This window comes from Labrus bergylta, chromosome 12 (genome assembly GCF_963930695.1).
Source record: "Labrus bergylta chromosome 12, fLabBer1.1, whole genome shotgun sequence".
NCBI classification, from domain to species: domain Eukaryota; kingdom Metazoa; phylum Chordata; class Actinopteri; order Labriformes; family Labridae; genus Labrus; species Labrus bergylta.
In genome coordinates, this window is record NC_089206.1 from 24,051,225 (window position 1) to 24,069,856 (window position 18,632).

The following is an 18,632-nucleotide window of genomic DNA, read 5'->3' on the forward strand; positions in this document are numbered from 1 at the left end:
GTTTCTAGGACTTGCAGGCTAACTCACAATCGGACAAATAGGACATGAAACAATAAGTGACCCACAATAACAATAATAATAATAATAATATCATGATACAGAGATTCTGCAAAGCAGTCATGTATTGCAAGACAATCATATAATGACACATCACTATATTTAATTAAAGAAAGAGTGAAGGTCAGGACTCGTGTAATTATTATTTACTGCATCACACGGTGTCAGTTTCAAATCTCCCATCATGCCTCATGCTTTTACAGATATTATCCTGCTGTATTCTCAATTAATGGCCAATTAACTTCCATCTACATTACCATCCCTCATGTCACAAGCTGAGTCATGAAGTAGTGACGCGGTGAGCCAATTAGCAAAGTAAATCTGTAAACAGGGCTGTGTTTTTTTAAATTAAATATCTATATATGGCACCAGTGAAGTTCTTCTTTATCTTACTGAGCCTAGCCAATCAACCACCTTAACGATGATGTCATGTCTAAACAGAGTTAGCTGTATAATAACATGTATATTTATTTTGCACCCTGAGGACTTCTTCAATATGGACTAACACACACTCAGTATCGAATGGAAGACGTTTAAGAAAATCAAAAAAACCGATTTAAATCAGTTAACGTAAAGAGAATCACAGACGTTCTTGTCTCCAAAACAGAGAGTGCAAACTAAAGTTTTATAAGCTGGAAAAAAATGAGACTGGTTCCTCTTCCGAGAACAAGCTGTGTTATATAAAGTCTGAAAATGCTGCCATCATGTTTCCAAAGTTTAATACCCACAGGTAAAAAAAAGTCAGCTCCCACATAAAGTAGATTAATCCTGATTTCAAAAGTGAACTTGGTTTTGAAGATCTGTGTTTGTGTGCGACATTTTACCTCCGGGTATTCAACGTTGGGATTTGATGACTCTGGTTTAGCAACACAAACAAAAGAACTGGGAAGGCAGCCTCCTTTTCAAAGACCTAACTCCTGCTGCCATGTATCCCTCAAGAGTCAAACCAAATAGTGTTGGAAGAGGAAATGGAACAATCTGTACACTTACAGTGATTCATTGCAGTTTCACACTGCGATGATGAGGTGATCTGAAGCCAGCAGGTACGCCCACACCAATCATACTGATACTTACAAATCAAGATATAAAAGTGTTGTGAGGGGAGATGACAGAGATACTCACTGTTCTGACAGCGTCCCCCCGAGAAGCCGCTCAGGCACACACACTCGTAGGTGTCCAGCTGGGGGTTGCAGCGGCCGCCGTTATGGCAGGGCTCCTGGGAGCACGGGTGCTCCTGGAACATGGCTACGTTGCTGGAGCGCTGGGCGTTCTCCTCTCGGAGGATGGGGGTGCCCATCAGGATGATCTAAGAGCAGGACACACAGGGTTAACAAAGGCTCTCAAACACATTTACAGGAGTCTTTTCTTATTACTCAACTTGTGAAAACAGTTGTTAACTGTTCAGCTCTGGAGGAGGTTTTCATATCTGAGGAAATGATGTTGTCAAGGTTACCGTGATCTGAGCTTTCATACTTTAGTCACATAAGCGAAATTTTCTGTCATAAATTAGAGTGGTGTGGAGTTTGAAAGATACAGTAGAGGCAATTACCAGCAATGAGTGATTGTAAAAATGTTATAGTATGTGCATAGGAAAACAAAGTTACACCCTTTCCAGGGATTGAGAGAAGAATGACACACGTCTGCCTCTGGGACTTTGATCTTTATCGATTAATCCGACTTCTTCTGAGTCTCTAAACTTTTTGAAACAACAATCAATTTTGAAGATTGTTTTGAAAAAGGAAATGGTAAATGGACTTCTTGTAAAGCTCTTTTCTAGTCTTCTGACTACTCAAAGAGCTTTTACACCGCAGGTCACATCTACACATTCACACACTGATGGTAGAGGCTGCCATGTAGTGAGAACATCAGAAGTAAGTAATCACATTCATACACATTCATACAACGCCGACAAAGCAGCGGGAGCAACTTGGGGTTAAGTGTCTTGCCCAATGACACATCAGATATGTGGCTGAAGGAGCTGGGGATCAAACCCCCGACCTTCCGGTTAAGAAACAACCGACTCTACCAACTGAGTCACAGCTGCCCCAAAAATGAGTCAACTTAAGACTTCTTTTCCAAAATCTCCAAAAGTTAGATATAGGAAAGAAAAAATGCTTAGGTTTTAATGAACTAGAGTCTGAAACTCTGACTGAATGGGGAACGTGTGGGAGTGATTCTCATCAAGTCTAAACGACGACCAGATGTAAGTAAAATGCAAACACAGGTGTCTTTATGTTTGGATTTAAATGTGCTGAACTTGGATTGTGGGTAAAAAGAAGCAAACAGGATCCACACACCGAGGACCTCCTGTTTAAAAGATTTATTAACAGGTGATGTTTGGAGCTAACATGATCTTCCTCAGACTTGAACTTTGATTGTTGCACAGAAACATTTTAAATCACTATGTTAGAAAACAAAACAGTGTCAGAAAGTTGGTGTCACTGTGTTATTGAATGGTTCACACTGATCATGGAAAATATGTTTCAGTGCTCCTCATCCAACATTAAGTCCAGAGTTATGGTCTCTGTAGGCTTAGTTATCAAATGACAGGTATTTTTTACAACCTGCCTGCACGTTTGCATGTAAATCAGCTGTTTCTAATTAAGCACCTATTTAACCTTTTCCCTTCAGGGGAACAGTGTAAATATAAATCGTTTGTGACCTTCCTCTGGAGCTTTACCTTCGCCATTCTTGTCTGGCTTTTAAATCTCTTACCTCCTCTTCAGTGCTTTTTGTTGTCACATTTATCTGATTTAATTTTCCCCTCCTTAGCAAAGCACTTGAAGATAATCATTTGTTAGCAGTCTTGGTTGTTGTCCAAGGGAAAGCAGCGAGTTATGGGGCTTAGTGTTTTCTGCTGAACGATCATTAAAACCTCATTATGCCAACACGCCCTGAGACCTAAACAACTGTGCACGCTGATACTGTAGATTCATTTGAATGTCTTCTTCCTTTTGAATATGAATTCTACTCTGTAACCGCACAGGGAAACGTCTCCCAATCAGGCGTTGTCACGACGCACATGCTAAACAGGACATCAAACTGAGTGTACAAACTGCCTTCCTCATAATTACCCACTCCCAACGGGCCGAGTAAGACAAACGCCACATTTAGCTTTTGATTTGCTCGGAAAACTGTCAAGGGAAAGTTTGCAGAGGAGAACTGATGACAAGTTTGCACAAACAGTAACATCCTGCCTTTGTTCTACCGGGTTATTTTTGGTGTTCGGAGATGAGCTTTTTTGCTGGAAAGTGTAAGAAAAAAAAACTGGAAGGCTGTCAGAGAAAGATCTGAGAGGAGCGAAAGAGAGGGACTTCAAAATGTGTATTCTATTATTAGTGCATGCTAATCCAAATGAGCAGAGTCACTGCCCGTCTCAGAGTGAGCTTATCACGGAAAATTACGGAAAAGAGGGTTCTGTAGTATGACAGTTGGACAGCTTATAACTTATCTTTAGAATATGTGTAACATCTCAGGGTGAAAGAGTCACTAAAATAACATATATACACATCAGTACAACCCACAGGCAGAGATATAGATACACTTCTCCTGCAAGATTTAGAGGCTTGTGAACACTTACCTTCTGGATGGTTCCCTTGAATCCCTCTGTGAGTGCGGCGCTTCTTGCCAGTCGGCTGTAATCAGGAGCTCCACCGACAAACAGAGACTCTTTCAGGTTAAGATCTACGTGCAGGTTCTGATGAGACAGGACACAAAGAGGCGTCAGTGGGTGAGCTGGAGCTGTGCAGACTTGAACCCAAACATTTGGGTTGTCACAGTTATATGCAGTTTGCATCCACCACTGTTTCCCTCACATTGACGACATATCTGTGGTGAGGTCGGGGGATGAAGCAGTCATTTTTAAAATGGAAATATTCAAAAGAATGCATCGGCTACCCCTAAAAGGAACAAATACATACACTGACATTTAACAGGAGAGAGTGCACTGGACGCCTTTACAGTCGGGACATAATAAACCATCCCTAATAAACTTCCCTCCAGATGTTATGAAGGTATCGTGCTCACAAGGTTGGAACGCAGTAACAGTGGCCTTTGAGTTCAAGTTGATGTTTTTGTAAAATTGTAAAATTGTCACTCAAGGTTTTCCTGAGATTTCATGTTTACATGAATGTGATGGATATAATGACCTGAAAAGTGTTTTCTAGAATATTATGTTGTCAGCACTCAGTTGACCTTTCACCTTTTGAGAAATGATTGTATCCGGTCAGACGTTTGTGTCTTACTAACTGTCAGTTCCAAAGACCAAAACTGAACCAGAGGAATGCCATTTAAGTTTTTATTTTTCACTCTACTTTGAACAAGTTACAAAAGGTCCTGACACTGAAAGAGCTGCTCTCTGGTTTGAATGACTTGGAGGCAGGTACATGTGGCTGTAGATGTTCTGCCTTATACATATTGAATTGTAGTATATTTGCTGTTGGTGTTTTACTTGTTATTTCAGGTCTTCTTAATGTATTTAAGTCATGCATCCTGTAATATATTTGTATGTATAAATGCTCATCGAGTTTCAGAAACTTTGTCCACTCTTCCGCTGCCTGACTCGACTTAATCTCAGAGAGTTTTCCCCGGGTGAAATTAAGGTTACAAATATCGTATGGCCAAAAACATTTGACAAGAAGGCATTATAACCTCTGACAACAATATTCTTTAACTTGTTGCCAAATAAGGCGCTGTTACCTCTACTTGTTCTTTAAGTATTTCATCTTTGAGAATTTGGATGCTTATGGAAATAAAAGCATATAGTTAAAGAGAGGTTCAAAAAGCTTCTCATATATCTTTAGAAAACGCTCAATTTAATCTTTTCCACTGCACATTTCACAGGTTTTCTCCTCAGGACGGAACGGTTTATGGTTTTTCTATAGCAGGTTAAGTGTTTGTGTCCAGAGAGCATGAAATAAGTTGTATCCTTTAATTCAAGATATATGCATAGAGTGAGATTGATAAACCACATTTGCAGACATACCACAGTTAAATAGATTGTCTCGTAAAAAAAAAAAGGATTTTTCCATATTGTAGCCGGCAGACGCTTTAACTGCACATGCTCGCCTTCTTTCTGCGTCAATACACTTAATACATTACAGCGTAATAGATTTCTATGTCTCTCAGAGAGAGTGGTCAATTATCCTCTATCTGTGAGAGATAAAAAGACACTACAAAGGGAAATCAGGAGTAGGCCGGACGTGAGCTACTGCTGCTTCTACACAGACCTCTCTAATGAATGGCTGATCATAAGAAGCAACCTTTCAAACGCTCGAGTGTGGAGACACATTAATTGCAATTTATTTGCACTGCGACAGCTCTGAAATTCAATTCTTCCCACCAAACCTCGGGGCCGATTGCTTTGCAATAGCAAGGTACCACTTCTTTCTTTTTTTGAACAGAAGAGTCGGCCCACTTCAGAAGGAAAGAATTAATGATCTTTATGTAGAGCAGTAATTGCCAGAGGGGTAAAGTGGAGTTAATTGCTGCAAAAATAATGGAAGGGGCCAAGTAAACAGGCTTTGTGCGAGGCGAGCTGGCACCGGCTTCGCTTTTATTTAGGAAGGGATTTGGAGTGCAGGAGGCTGCGGTGCTTGGCTGAAGCCCGGGGGCTGTGTCACTGCACCTTGAGCCCCTTCCAACTGAGACGGGGTGGGGACCTCGGCCAAAGCTGCTGGACGAGCTGAGGCTGCTGCCTCGAGGCTGAGCTGAATGTTGTCACCAACAGCAGGGAAGAGTCGTCCACCTCGGGCTCTTATTGTCGACCTGGCTGCTCTGATACACTTTCACGGCAGATTAAACCAACTGTAACACTATTAAACCTACTGTAACTGTATTTATATAGGTACATACATTCACCATTGACTAACAGTGGTTTAGCATGTTTACTCGTAGCATATTGCCTCCTTATGAGTTTTCAAAAAAGCCTGTTTTTATACCATATTCTTCATCAGTATGTTCTCTAACTACAATGCCATGCAACCCTCAAAAAGCTTCACATTGCTCGAATAGTTGGTGAGTTAGTGGAGGAGGTTGTTGGCCATGAATATGCAGATCTTATAAGTCAGCAAGTAACTTTCTATCAACGAGCAGAAATTGTGGGATTACTGAGGGAAACAGTCAGAGCCTTGTAGTTGTAAAAAAAAAACATTTGATCCTCAACTGTGGGAAAAATAGAAGATATAATTCTCTGAAAAACAGCCCCGGTGTCTTAATTAACACAATAACCTTGTCACTAAAAAACCTTTCACTCAGGTAACTGTCTAGTTATTCCTGTCCAAAAGAAAGGACAGAGACTTGGGAGCCCTTTGAGGTTTATTCCATTAAAAAACATTATTCCTCTTAGCTTGGTATTTAGTATGCTGTTTTCTGTTTTCGTTTGCACTCTGTTTCTCTGTGTTTTCAGCTGCACTGCCACAGCTTTCAAATCATATATCAATATTATTTCAGTCTGTCAATCAGAACTGAAACTGGCTTTGAATGAACAAACATGGCCTTGGACTAGTTTGGCACTTCTGAGACATTTAATAATTTAAGCTGAAGATAAAGATACTTCATTTAAAACTGAATTCTCTAACTAACATGTCCACTTTTTATTGAACCTACTGAATAACTGACTTCAGGAATGATGCAATATTGATTAGAAATCAACATTTACAGAAACACTCAAGCACTCCCTGCAGTACTTTTCAATACCTGAAGGGGAATGTATTCTCTTGTTTGATTAACACTGTTGTAGAATGAACATGTGCTTTCTAATGAGAAATGACGAGCCTATATGCTACAAAAATGCATGTGTGTATACACAGCTAGTTATCAAAGAATACTTGTCTGGATATAACAGGTTATCAAACCTGCAGATGCATGCTGCACCTGTTCCTCTGTTTTTAAGTTGTTGGACATTTCTTTAATCACAGTTCTTAAGGAGAGTAACTTTTCCATGACTCATTTATGAGAATTACATGCAATGAAATGATGTGTCATGCCTTGTTCTTTCATGTGAACAGATAATAATCTGCACCTGGTGTGAGAGGACGGCTCCTCTAAAGAGAGACGCTCGCTGGGTGGTGTTCAGTGAGTGTTGTTCGTGTTGTTATGGGAGAGCGAGTGGGTGAAAGAGTGAGCGACTTTATGATATTATGGAGGGATTGTTCCTGTTTCCAAAAAGAAGTGCGAGCAGATGACAAAAGAACAGCCCGGCTTGGCTTGGCACCTCGCATCTCCTCCGGTATATTTCCTCCCCTTCGCTCGCCTCCCCTGTCTTCGCTCTCACTTTTTTTTTTTTTCGCCAGCCACGCAAGCACTGGCGTGATATCCCCGCCTACGCCGGACTAATGAAGACGTTTCTTTGTTGCTAAAAACAATGGCTGCTATAAAGATGACTGTGTCCTTTCCCTCTTCCCTCCCACCTTCCCGCCCCCTCCCACCCCCACGGCAGATGGAGCGAGGTGAAAGCCAAACCGTGTTGTTTTGGAGCATCTCCACTCCGCTGCTGTTTGTGTGCGTGCACGGGCTTATGAGAAGGCAAAGTTTTTCCCACAGAGCTGGCACCTTTAAAGCCGCCCGCAGCTCTGCAGAAGTGCCTTCATTTTAACTGAGCTGTTGTTGCATGGAGAGATGGGGGTGAGAGGAACGTAGTGAGCGACTTAAAAATGAAATATGGGCTAAGGTGTGGCTGGGACTTGTCTCATTACCTTTCGTGATTTCTTATTTCCAGACAGCGCATCATAGAGAAGGAAAGAAAAATAGGGAGGAAGAGAGTTATTAGGTGAAGACTAGTAAGTGTCTGTGCACAGAGAGGCATGCAGAGCCAGGCAAGTGCTAAAAGCTCACAAAACACACACTCACATAAGCTCTCTCACACACACACACACACACACACACACACACACACACACACACACACACACACACACACACACACACACACACACACACACACACACACACACACACACACACACACACACACACACACACACACACACCACAGGGGGCATCTGTAAGAGCATTAAACACAGCTGCAGAGAAGCACAGACAAGTGACATAAAAAAAGGAGAGAAATGTGTTCCTTGCATTATAGACAGACCGTACATACACATACAAACTCGAAGCAGCGCATGTTTGTGTTTACACTTAAAGAGAGGGAATGCAAATGAGACAGCAGGTCTGAGAGCTTCATGCATGAAGCAGATGGTGCCACTGAGAAAAGGTATAAAGAAAAAAACTTCCTGGAGGAGAGACAGTGAATAGTGCCACTTAACCCAACCTCATTTCTGCACTGCTGCCATTCAGTAAAAGGGGAAGTAGATTTGTATTCCTCCTATCTGTACCTATGTGCCACTTGACGGTATGTACTTCATCATGCTGGCAGCTCCAGCTATCTTTGACGGAGGAACACTCCGAGCATACAATATATGTCCATGCTATGGCTTTTAAAAAGGATCCACTTAATGACATTTCCTCAACAACACATTTTTAAAAAGGATACAACCTCCATCAATACTTATGTTTGATAGTACAGAGAAGTAATGTAGCTTTGCAAATCTGATCTGCAATCATGCTGCTGTGAGGAGGAAAATATAGAGAGCAGCGTTGGTCGACAAACTAGGGAGGAAAGAGAGTGAGCAGAAATCATAGACCGTGATGTCACCTGGATGCTACTTTTTTTTTTTTAAGTCTCCAGATAAGGAGTGTTATTGGCTAGGGGCTTAACACCCCTGCCCAATGTTTGATGCCAAGAAACTTCCCAAACACAAAAAAATATAAAAGTTAAATGAGAAAAATACAGACAGATGGCAGATTCTCTGCAGTTACAGAGACCAGCACACTCCTCTAGTGGGTCATCAAGTTTGAGTCTATACATTACTTTTTTAAAGAAAATTCTTACTCATAATGCCTTAAAGTAGAAATAAAAGAGAGGACTAGTTTTAAAGTATGGGTACGTGTTCAGTGAACTTTTCTGTAGCAACCATCGACTGTATGAAACATGGACGTAGTCTCAGTGATGTCACCCGTTGGTTTCTGAATATTTGTGTTGATGTTGAACGATTGTGGTCACCACATTGGAAATACTGACTCTCACTAACTTTCAAGCTGTCTAGTTACAGGCAAAAACAGATATTTTATTAAAAACATCATCCTCTGTTCAGTTCTAACAAATAAAGAAATGAGCTATTGAGACCAGGGTGTAAACATGTTTATTTCTGCTGTTTAAATGGACCTCTTAAAATCGCCACGTGGCTTACCCCTATTACCCCCTCATCGTACCCTACCAAGTAAGGGTACGATTGGCTGTAGGGAACCAAGAGAGATCAGGTTTTCCCACACCATGGGGACTTTAAGGGGCTGCAGTTTTTTGCACTTCCACAAACCAGATGTAGCAGCATTGTATTCTTGTTGGAATTAAAAAGGGTGAAATTAAAGTTGTTTCCTGTAATGGCCTTTTCTTTTTTGTTATTGTATGGGTTGATGTATCAAGTCTTGATATGCTATTAAAGTATCTTTTAAACGTTTAAAATCCTTTCACAGTGATAACCCTTATCCTTACACGTGCCTGTGTGTTTGTCCACTTTTAATAAGATACAAGTGAGCTCTCACTCCCTCCATGCTCTTAAAGCAGGAGTGGGAGAGAATTAGCTGAGAGCCATATTGGATGGGGTCTCTGCAATGAGCTCCATAACTAGTCTCTGCTCATCCCATGAGTCCCCCCCCCCTCCAACCCCCATCTTCTCTTTCCCCTTGCTCTCTTCTTTAATACGATTTTCTGCCTCTGTTGCTGGAGTAAAACACAATTATCATACGGGCATTGGGGGGAGGACAGAGCAGCGAGGGAGAGAAAAAATAAGGAGTGTGTCGCGTCTTAGTGGAAGATGACTTGAGTTGACAGAGTGCGTGCTCATAATCACACATTACACTCTTTAATATAATTGGATGACCCGCAGACTTATCAAACTATTAGATCGCCTTTCATTTGGAAGCATGTACCTGCTTTATTGGTTTAGACGCAGGGCTGAAGGGTTTCATTACACTCATCTCGCTGCTGCTGCTGCTGGTATCTTCTTAATCTGCCTCGCCTCCCCAGGCACCTCCTCAAAGGCTGCATTTATAAAATCGACTGTATACCAGTAGTATAATTTGATTTTGCTTTGTGTTTGCACCACCAAGTTTTAGCTCCAGTGTGTCAGCAAGCTGAAAGGCTGAGTTACAAAAAAAACAAAACAAGTGGAATCACAGGACTTCCAAAATTAAGACAGCTTGTCAAACCGGCCCTCTCCATCTGGAGCTCTCCCGCTTGCCTTGATGGATGTCAGGAGATAGCGGCACATTTTCAGCAGACCAGGCAGGCAGAACCGCATGTTGTAGGAAAAAAAAAGTTTGCTGATACAACCTAGCCTGCAGCGGCTCAAATGAAACACCTCTAAATGAGCCAAAAAGGTCCGCTAAAGCTTGTGGCGATGACATGATAGGAGCACACAGATGATCAAACAAACACGGTTTATATAAAGCACAAGCAAAGCTAAGCATAGAACAGGCCCACGAGCTCCGCATGCTAAAAGCAAGATAACCGTTAGCAGGAGCCTGGCAGCTTGCTTTTTTCTTACCGGTGCCTCTCCTCGGACCGGGTCCTTTTTGTTCACCATGATCTCTCCTTTGCGGTTGGAGCGCTCCAGGTTGATGGTGTTCCACACGTTGAGCTGGATTGGGTCCTTACTCCTGAATTACACAAACAAACAGACCACACACATGGGTGAAATAGTCGCTTTAAAAAACCTGGCTGTGCTCAGTCTTTCATTAACATGTTTTACACGTTCTCTGTAGGAGATTAGCACCCCAAGTGTGTTTTGTTTCTAACCAGCTCTAATAGAAAATGTGTTTTCTTTTTGTACTTGTGTTAAACCCGTAATGACAAAGCTGACACATTAACAGCTACATCATTGATAACTGAGGGTAAACATTTTCTGTCTCAGAGGTGGGCATGGACTCATTTAAAATTATCTTCAAAAAAAGAGCACAAAAAGGAACAACATAAAAGTCCTTTCTATCATCTAGGTGGAAACATGAAGAATAAACTCTATTTTACTGACATATATTTGAAGCTGTGCGTCCAGTAATAACTTTGTTTTCTATGAGGTGAAATTAGTCATGATAAAGGAATCATGATCACTCCTCCGCTCTGAGTGAGAAGACTCAGTAGTCTCCTCCATCCGTCTTCAAAAGGGGCGGGGCAGCAGCAATAGTCAGGTAGGGAGTTTTGTATGTATGAAAATACCATCAGAGAATAGACTCAGGTGTCTCCTTCTGAGGTGGGGTGGCAGCAAAACCCACCAGACACACATACAGAAAATGACTCTCAGCGGGTCTCTTATTTCAGTTTGGATGATCCTTACCTGATGGTAGCAGGTCCCTTCCCCAGGTCGTAGCGGAACTCCAGGATCCCCTCATTGAGGGAGAGCGAGATGAAGTCTCCTTTCCCATCTGATTTCTGGCCGTTGTAGAAGATCAAACCGTTGGAGTCGTTGGCCATGAGGATCACCGTCATGCTCAGCTTTTGACTACAAGAGAAAGCCCAGTAAAAAACAAAGAAAACATCAGTGAAGAGATTATTGTTTGTTTGTGGTTGCAGCACTGACGTTCTTCGTTTGAAAATGAGGGTAGAGATATTCCACAAGCGAGGCCGAGATAAAGAGCTGCTTCTATAATTCATTTGTTATTCAGTTCAGGCTTACAGGCAGAAGCTCTGCCTTAAGGCCTAGAACAAGCTCAGCCTATGAAAACTGCATGATATCGTGTGTTTAGTAATACATACATAATTCTTGAAGGTTTGGGTTTCGTGCAGAGACTTACCGCAGGTCATGGCCGTACAGATGGAGCCCCTTCAGCTCCAGGTAAGAGTCTCCGTCGAAAAGCGGCAAGTAAGCCCCTCTCCTCTCAGCCACTGTGGAAACAAAGACGCCATATTCATCCTCAGGTCTGGCTTTTGTTGCTGACAGAATTATAATTCAGGGATAGTCAGTGCATCTGTGAGCGACCTGTCAGCATTATGGAAAGACGTGGATCTGTGTTTTTATAGCCTTTGGGATTAAGATTTTTTTTTTTTGACTGACAGTCGAAGAAAAAAAAAATCAAACACCCGTACGTCAAGAGTGATTACACAGCCCGCCACAGTGTAACAAAGAACCTTTGGAGACATGTAGAGTTTAACACGGCAGCAGGAACACATGAAATAATGCAGCCCTTGTACTTGGGCAGTCTTTTTTTTCTTTTTTTTTTACAAATTCATGTCTCTGCGATGGGTGTGCATCTGGCGGTCCCGTTTCAGGCTGTCTGGAGTGATTAGGACCGGCACCGTGCCATCTCTCTGACAAGTGGTTTGACATTAAAAATCATTCAAGTGTCACCCGAGGGTCTGTGTTTATGGGGTTGTTTGCACAAACAAAAATCATTCAGAGGCATGTGCAACGCCAGGCGCTCACGCAGACACACACACAAACGCACACACATACCTACATAGCCGGCAAGAAAGCTTTTATTGGTAATTGGCTGGGATTAGCGGAGTGGAGTCAGGATGGAGAAAGGCAGGCGAAGATGAGAAAGCTAATTAGCTATTGTGAGGAACACTGCTAATAATGATGGCACGCAGCATGGAGAAGGGGCGAAAAAGAGGAATCCCAGCACTAAAGTGAACTCTGAAGGAGCTGCTCAGAGTGTGGTTTCTTAAAGAGGAGTGATTTGAAGGGCTTTTTACTCTTCCTCGCCTCATGTTATGAATGAAAGCATCGTGATCAATAAGTCACCAGAAGTCCAGACAAGCGCGGTGAGCTGAGTGACCGGGATAAACCCGCATGACAAGTGGAGCTTGACCACCGAGAAAGTTGAACTTTTGAAAGTTATCCTTTGCTGAAACTCAGAAACGGATAACTGGAGATCAGAACTAAAGAAGCTGCTGCATATCTGCTGAAGACGAGGATAAACCCTGAGGTAGTTTATTTGTATTAAGCTACATAATTAGTATTTGAAATGACCGCCATCACAACACTATAAATTATATAAACGGTGACAAACAATCACCTAACAAAAGCATTGTCCTAGTGAGGAAATGCAATTCAATCAAACCTCCTGGTCCAACTCTCACTTAATCACTGGGACTGCTTGCATTATTTAAAACACCAACACTGCGGCCATCGTTCTCTGAAAACACACACAGGGTGGGAAGCTCAAATACTGATACAATGTTGTTCTGCTGTATCATTATTACAGACAGCAGGTAGAACACACTAAGGAATGTCAAGGTTTTAACATATATGAAAACCCATCAGCATCCTTAAAGGTTCCCTATGATTGTTTTTTCATGTTGTTTGAGCCTCTAACGACAGGTCATTTTCTGTCTCTATGTGATAAACAATAACGTTTTTTAATCTTGAATCTTGAAGACAACAGCTATCGTCAGCTAACATTACAGACTGAAGTTTCTCTTCAAGCGATTACAGATTCATTCAGAAATATTTAAGCTCATCTTCGAGACATTTAATAAATTATTTAGGCTTTAATTTAAACAAAGTCAATCAAACACAATCGAACTGTAACATTAGCTAGAAAGTAGTGGAATACTAATGTGAGGTCACGAGTTACCACAAATTCAAAAAAATGAAAATGTGGACAAATGCACATCTTCTGTTCAGCTGCTGAATGATTGTAAAGTGATGTAAAGTTAATGACTGACCACATTCCTTTCTGATTTCACACTTTAAACCTGGATTTCAGCTGTAAGATGTTATAACAGCATTTAAACCTTTAGTGTGATGTCAGAGGAAAAAATGGCTGCCGTGTGAAAATGGTGAATGAATCAGATACACTGTCTCTCTCTAACTTGCTCGGGGACTGAATAAAACATTTCCCCCGCACAGTTAGTTTTTTTAAGGGCCGCCTGAGTTCAAGTGATGCTGCTTTCATTAGTACACTGGAATGATTTACACCATCACAGAGCACATGGAGGAGTATGCCATTCAATACTATTGAAACACCCTTGAGAAAAGCCCTTGATGGCAGCAGTGAGCTGCATTGACAAACCTTGGTGGAATTGAACTGGAATAGAAACCGTTCCTCAAATGAATGTGCACACTCAATAGGTAACACACACTCAAAATTACGACTAATTCACCTCCAAGCTCCTGATGAGTGAGCTACCTGTCTTTTTAACTGTTCTCAGCGCGGGCCTCAGAGGGCGCGTCCGCCTGACTGCTGCCGTATCTGTGAGCTCCTGTCTGAGGCTGACACTCCAGCTGACTGACGCTCCCATTAATCACGGCAGGCACGGAGGACTGATGCGATTAGTCATCTCATTGATTCCTGGGAAAAAAATGGCTTTTTGGAATGGGAGACGCTCTCACTCAGACCGCATTGATTTTGGTTCACCTCAATTTATTTCAGTCACCTGCTAACTGTGACTCAGGGCCTGGAAAGACGACCATCCCCTTCTGGTTTTTCTAAATCCCCCTCGAACACAGTGTGTGTTTGAAATACATTCTCTTTCATTCATGGTTTATGAAGTCGACTTCAGTAAAGCAAACAATGTCGACATCGTCTACTAAGACTTCATATTGTGACACCGACAAAACTGCTTAGGATGAACTTCAAAAGCAGGTGAGCCGTAATCTGGTCTTTTCCCCAGCTGCGGCCCCGGTTCTGCCATGTGGAGCAAAAACAATGTTTGAACACAACACCTGTGGGCGGACAGGCACAGGGGGGCGGGGGAGAAGAGGAGGCAGGCTGCGGCTTCACTGCCGTTTACACGCTAACAAGCACAGCCGAGTCGATGTTGTGAATGGCCCGACGGGGCCAATCATCTACCTTCAGTTCAGAAACCCTCCCACCCTCTCCCACCCTCTCCCACCCTTAAGGCTCAACCCCCCCCTCTGTTCCTGTTTGATCTCCCTATTCGATTCAGCATGGATGGAAACGTCACAGAGCGGAAAGAATGAGGAGGAAAAGAGTCAAAAATTGAAAACGAGCCGACTCCAGACCAAACACTGCAGCCCCTCGACAAGAACTCAGGAGAACAGTTCAGGTCTGAATTTATAGTTTCACCAGCTTATACATTAAGGATCATTTCCACAGAGGAAGTAGTTTTATGTTAAGAAATAGTGACAGGCTAATGCAGACATTTTCTCACCTATCTGCTGTTAAAAGCCTGCAGATTGTACTTCATGTCACTTACCATCTCAAAAACAAAACAAATTATTGACCAAAACAAACATTTCCAGTGATAGCTGAGTGAGAGGAGGTGAACAAAAGAGGCAGAAATCAACGCAGCACCTGGTGCAGGTTTTCTGCCCCCAAACTGTCAAAGTCTGTTGACATTTTCTTTTCCAATTACCCGTTTTTGAACGCTGCCACAGCTCCTAACATTGTTGTGTTGACTATTTACATTATGTTCCTTCTCTAACTTTGATGACTTCTCTGCCATCAAGCCTCTTCTTTTCATTTTTTTTTTGCTGTGCTTTCTTCTTTTTTTATAGCCGCTGTGTGACTTCCACACAGACCTCAGGATGCCATAATTTACCAATCAGAACCACGATTTCAACACAGTCTGGTAATAAACAGCATTAGATTACCTTTCTCGCAGTGCTTGCCTTCACGTCCCATGGGGCACTCGCATTTGTAGCCTCCCTCGGGCAGCGCCTGACACTGGGAGGATGGATGGCACCTGTTGGGCTCACATGGGTCGTGAACGTCAGCGCACGTTGGACCTAGAATCACACATTTCCATTAGCCACCATTAGAAAAAAAAACAGCATTCAAAAAGGCTTCATTTCATTTGAAATAAAGGGGGAGGGGAGGGGGAGACTAAAAAGAGGGGAGAGAAGCGGGGTATGAGGATTTCCTCTGTAATGGAGGTCATTTTCTAATAGGATTTGGAAATATTACACGTCCAGATTAAACAGCGGAGAGCCTCCCCACCATGCGGCATGTTTCGGGGCCAGCGCTGACTGTGGGAAAGGCTCGCGAGCGTCTGCTGGATGATGGTTTTGCCCTCTGCCTCAGCCCATCTGAATTCACCCGTCATTACTTGAGCAGTCAGAGCCTGTGGTGAGCAGAGTGCTTTAATGAACCCCAACCCCGCTGAGCTCACAAGGCTCCCCCCTCTTTTTTTTCCCTCACTGACACTTTCTGGAAGCTCCCTTTTATCCCCCCCTCCCTTACTTCTTCCCTACCACAGCTGCTTTTATCATATCTCTCCCCTCTCTCCCATCTTTTTAGCTCCAATACGCTCTCGCCGCCCTCGCTCATCAGACTGTCCTGACATGTCCTCTCTTTAACTAAAAAATCGCCCCACCCATCTAGTCTATCTTCTGTGATCCGTCCCTCCCATGGAGACTGGCAATCTTCGCCACTTATTAAACTGACATGACCACCAAATAAACTTGAATGTGAGTCTGTAGGTTCAACGCTCCAATTCATTAAACGCCATGTTGCCAAAACGACTTTGACTGCAGTGATGCTTCCTCAAGAGCTGAGGGTTATTTCTGCTTCTTCTCTGGCTTCTCAATAACAACAAAGCATAAAAGTAGTTCTTGTATAAAAGGCAATAATAATGTAATGTGATACTTTATCGATCCTCATTTTAAATTCAAGGAAAAGGGCTCTTAAAACTTGGCTGAAAGGTGCTTCCCCTAACCACTGAGCTGCCCCGATGTGAGTATAAAACCCTTTACTATTCAAGCATAAAAGTTATCTCTGACAATTAATTTCCTTCCAGAGTTAAACTTTCTGCAGCAGACTGCGGTACAACCAGCAAGGGGCACGCTCGGCTGCGCCCTGATGGCGTCTGCTCTTAACTATTTCTCTTGGAGTTGCTCGTTAGTTGGTGTGAGCGCTGGAGGGAGAGAAAAAGGATGTGCAAGAAGAGATAGGCCAGAGGCCGTTTACTGAACATTTGGTGGAAGGTTTCATGTTTTCTTCGCCGTGTCAACATTTAATCTCTTATTTCTGTGTCCGACACACAGATTTGATGCTGTTGGTGTTTACAGAATGACTTTCAGCGCTCCTGCTGGGGGCACGAGTTACACTCTCAAATTAGGCTGTCAAGCTTACTTAGGATTTGGGAGGAAGTCATGACTGCAGTAAATCCCATAAGGGAAGGCAAAGCAGAGATATAAACATAACTTTAATGGGTGGGCGTTGGAAAAGTCAGCAAAATGAAAATATGAATTTAAATATTTTCTTCCCCTTCCCCTGCTCTGAACATCGGAAGGAACCTCTCCCTGCAGAAATCCCAGTTCGACAATCAGGCACACTGCTGAGCTGAGCAGCTGCATTACACAAGCATCTTACCCCAGAATCCTTTGCTGCACTTGCAGTGGAACATCTCCGCCTCTTTCACCTGACACGCCGCGCCGTTCTTGCAGGGATTGGGCTGGCAGGGGTCGTTACCACATTCACCTACGCCGCTGCCGTACAGGCTGTCTCCGTCCCTCTCCTGCAGGTTGAGCACCCGGTTGTTGACATCGAGGAGACGGATGCAGCCGACCAGACCGGCTGACACTCCTGTCCTCTCCCTCACACTGAAAGGAAACAAAAGAGAAGGAGTCATATAAATGTAAAGTTTTAAGAGTCTGTAGTTATATTCTTCTGACCCTCATTTAAAAACACTGAGCTTAGAACAAGGACAATGCTGTTTACTGATCGTATAACATTACCATCAGGGATTCAGAAGAAGAACTATTTCATGTGTTTCCAGTTGTTGATTGACTTCAAGTCCTTACTGTTACTATAGTGATGAACTAGCTGTGTAGGAACAAGTCTTATTAGACCAATGGCATATCCCAGAAAATATTTCTTGACACTTAAAAATGCAAATTCAAATATTCAAGTAAGAAGTAAAGAAGTAAAATCAGTGTTAAACTATTTAAAAGAAAGTGTCTTTGATGCTAAAAGCAGGATAACATGATGATTTCAATAGTTTCAGTCCATGAATGTCTTTAAATCAGGTGAGAGTAAGGTACTTAAAAACACCCTTCTGTTGCTTTTCTGTAGTTTTTAAGATTCCAGCTGACAGAAGTAAGAAAAATCGGATTTCTAACTCAAGACTCCGATTGGTCTGGACGTCCCATTTTAGTCATATAAGTTGGTTTGTGGTGGTCTGGTTTCCTGCCTGTTCACTTGGGAATATGCGCCTTAAAGCATAATATCAACTGAACTGATAACAGCCTTAAGAGGGGTTTGGCTAACTGTTGTCAACACCTGCATGTTTATGTCACCTGTTCGAAGAGACCAATGTTCTGTGAAGAACTCATACATGTTACCTCACATTTCTGCCTTTGGGCAAAGATGATTTTTAACTTTCTGATTGGTCTCTGCATTTGGTCTTTCTGCTTATTCACCCAGGAGGGAGACCACTTTGCTTTTAGGCTCAATTTATCTTATAATTTCAACCTAATCTGACAGGGAAATGGACAAAAATGAGAAACATCATTCAATACTGCACTCAGAATTAAAAAAATAAGTAGACTGAAGAGAAGCTCTGAGTCTTATTTATGACTCATCCTGAAAATGATCCTGACTATGTGTAACAG

At 42.4% G+C, this 18,632-nt stretch overlaps 1 protein-coding gene across 11 annotated transcripts in view; it reads right to left on the reverse strand.

Annotated features, from left to right (window-relative positions):
• agrn (agrin) overlaps nucleotides 1–18,632 on the reverse strand; it is a 285,753-nt gene that overhangs the window by 14,234 nt on the left and 252,887 nt on the right. For 7 of the 11 annotated variants that reach the window (XM_065961336.1, XM_065961337.1, XM_065961338.1 and 4 more), the window contains 8 exons: nucleotides 17,392–17,621; nucleotides 15,672–15,806; nucleotides 11,905–11,995; nucleotides 11,448–11,612; nucleotides 10,662–10,773; nucleotides 7,752–7,763; nucleotides 3,638–3,754; nucleotides 1,180–1,363 (listed from right to left, as the gene is read on the reverse strand). In XM_065961336.1, the coding sequence (XP_065817408.1) occupies nucleotides 1,180–1,363; nucleotides 3,638–3,754; nucleotides 7,752–7,763; nucleotides 10,662–10,773; nucleotides 11,448–11,612; nucleotides 11,905–11,995; nucleotides 15,672–15,806; nucleotides 17,392–17,621 (1,046 nt within the window). The remainder of the gene's footprint in view (nucleotides 1–1,179; nucleotides 1,364–3,637; nucleotides 3,755–7,751; nucleotides 7,764–10,661; nucleotides 10,774–11,447; nucleotides 11,613–11,904; nucleotides 11,996–15,671; nucleotides 15,807–17,391; nucleotides 17,622–18,632) is intronic. The other 4 variants (XM_065961335.1, XM_065961341.1, XM_029277753.2 and 1 more) reach the window with 1 other exon arrangement.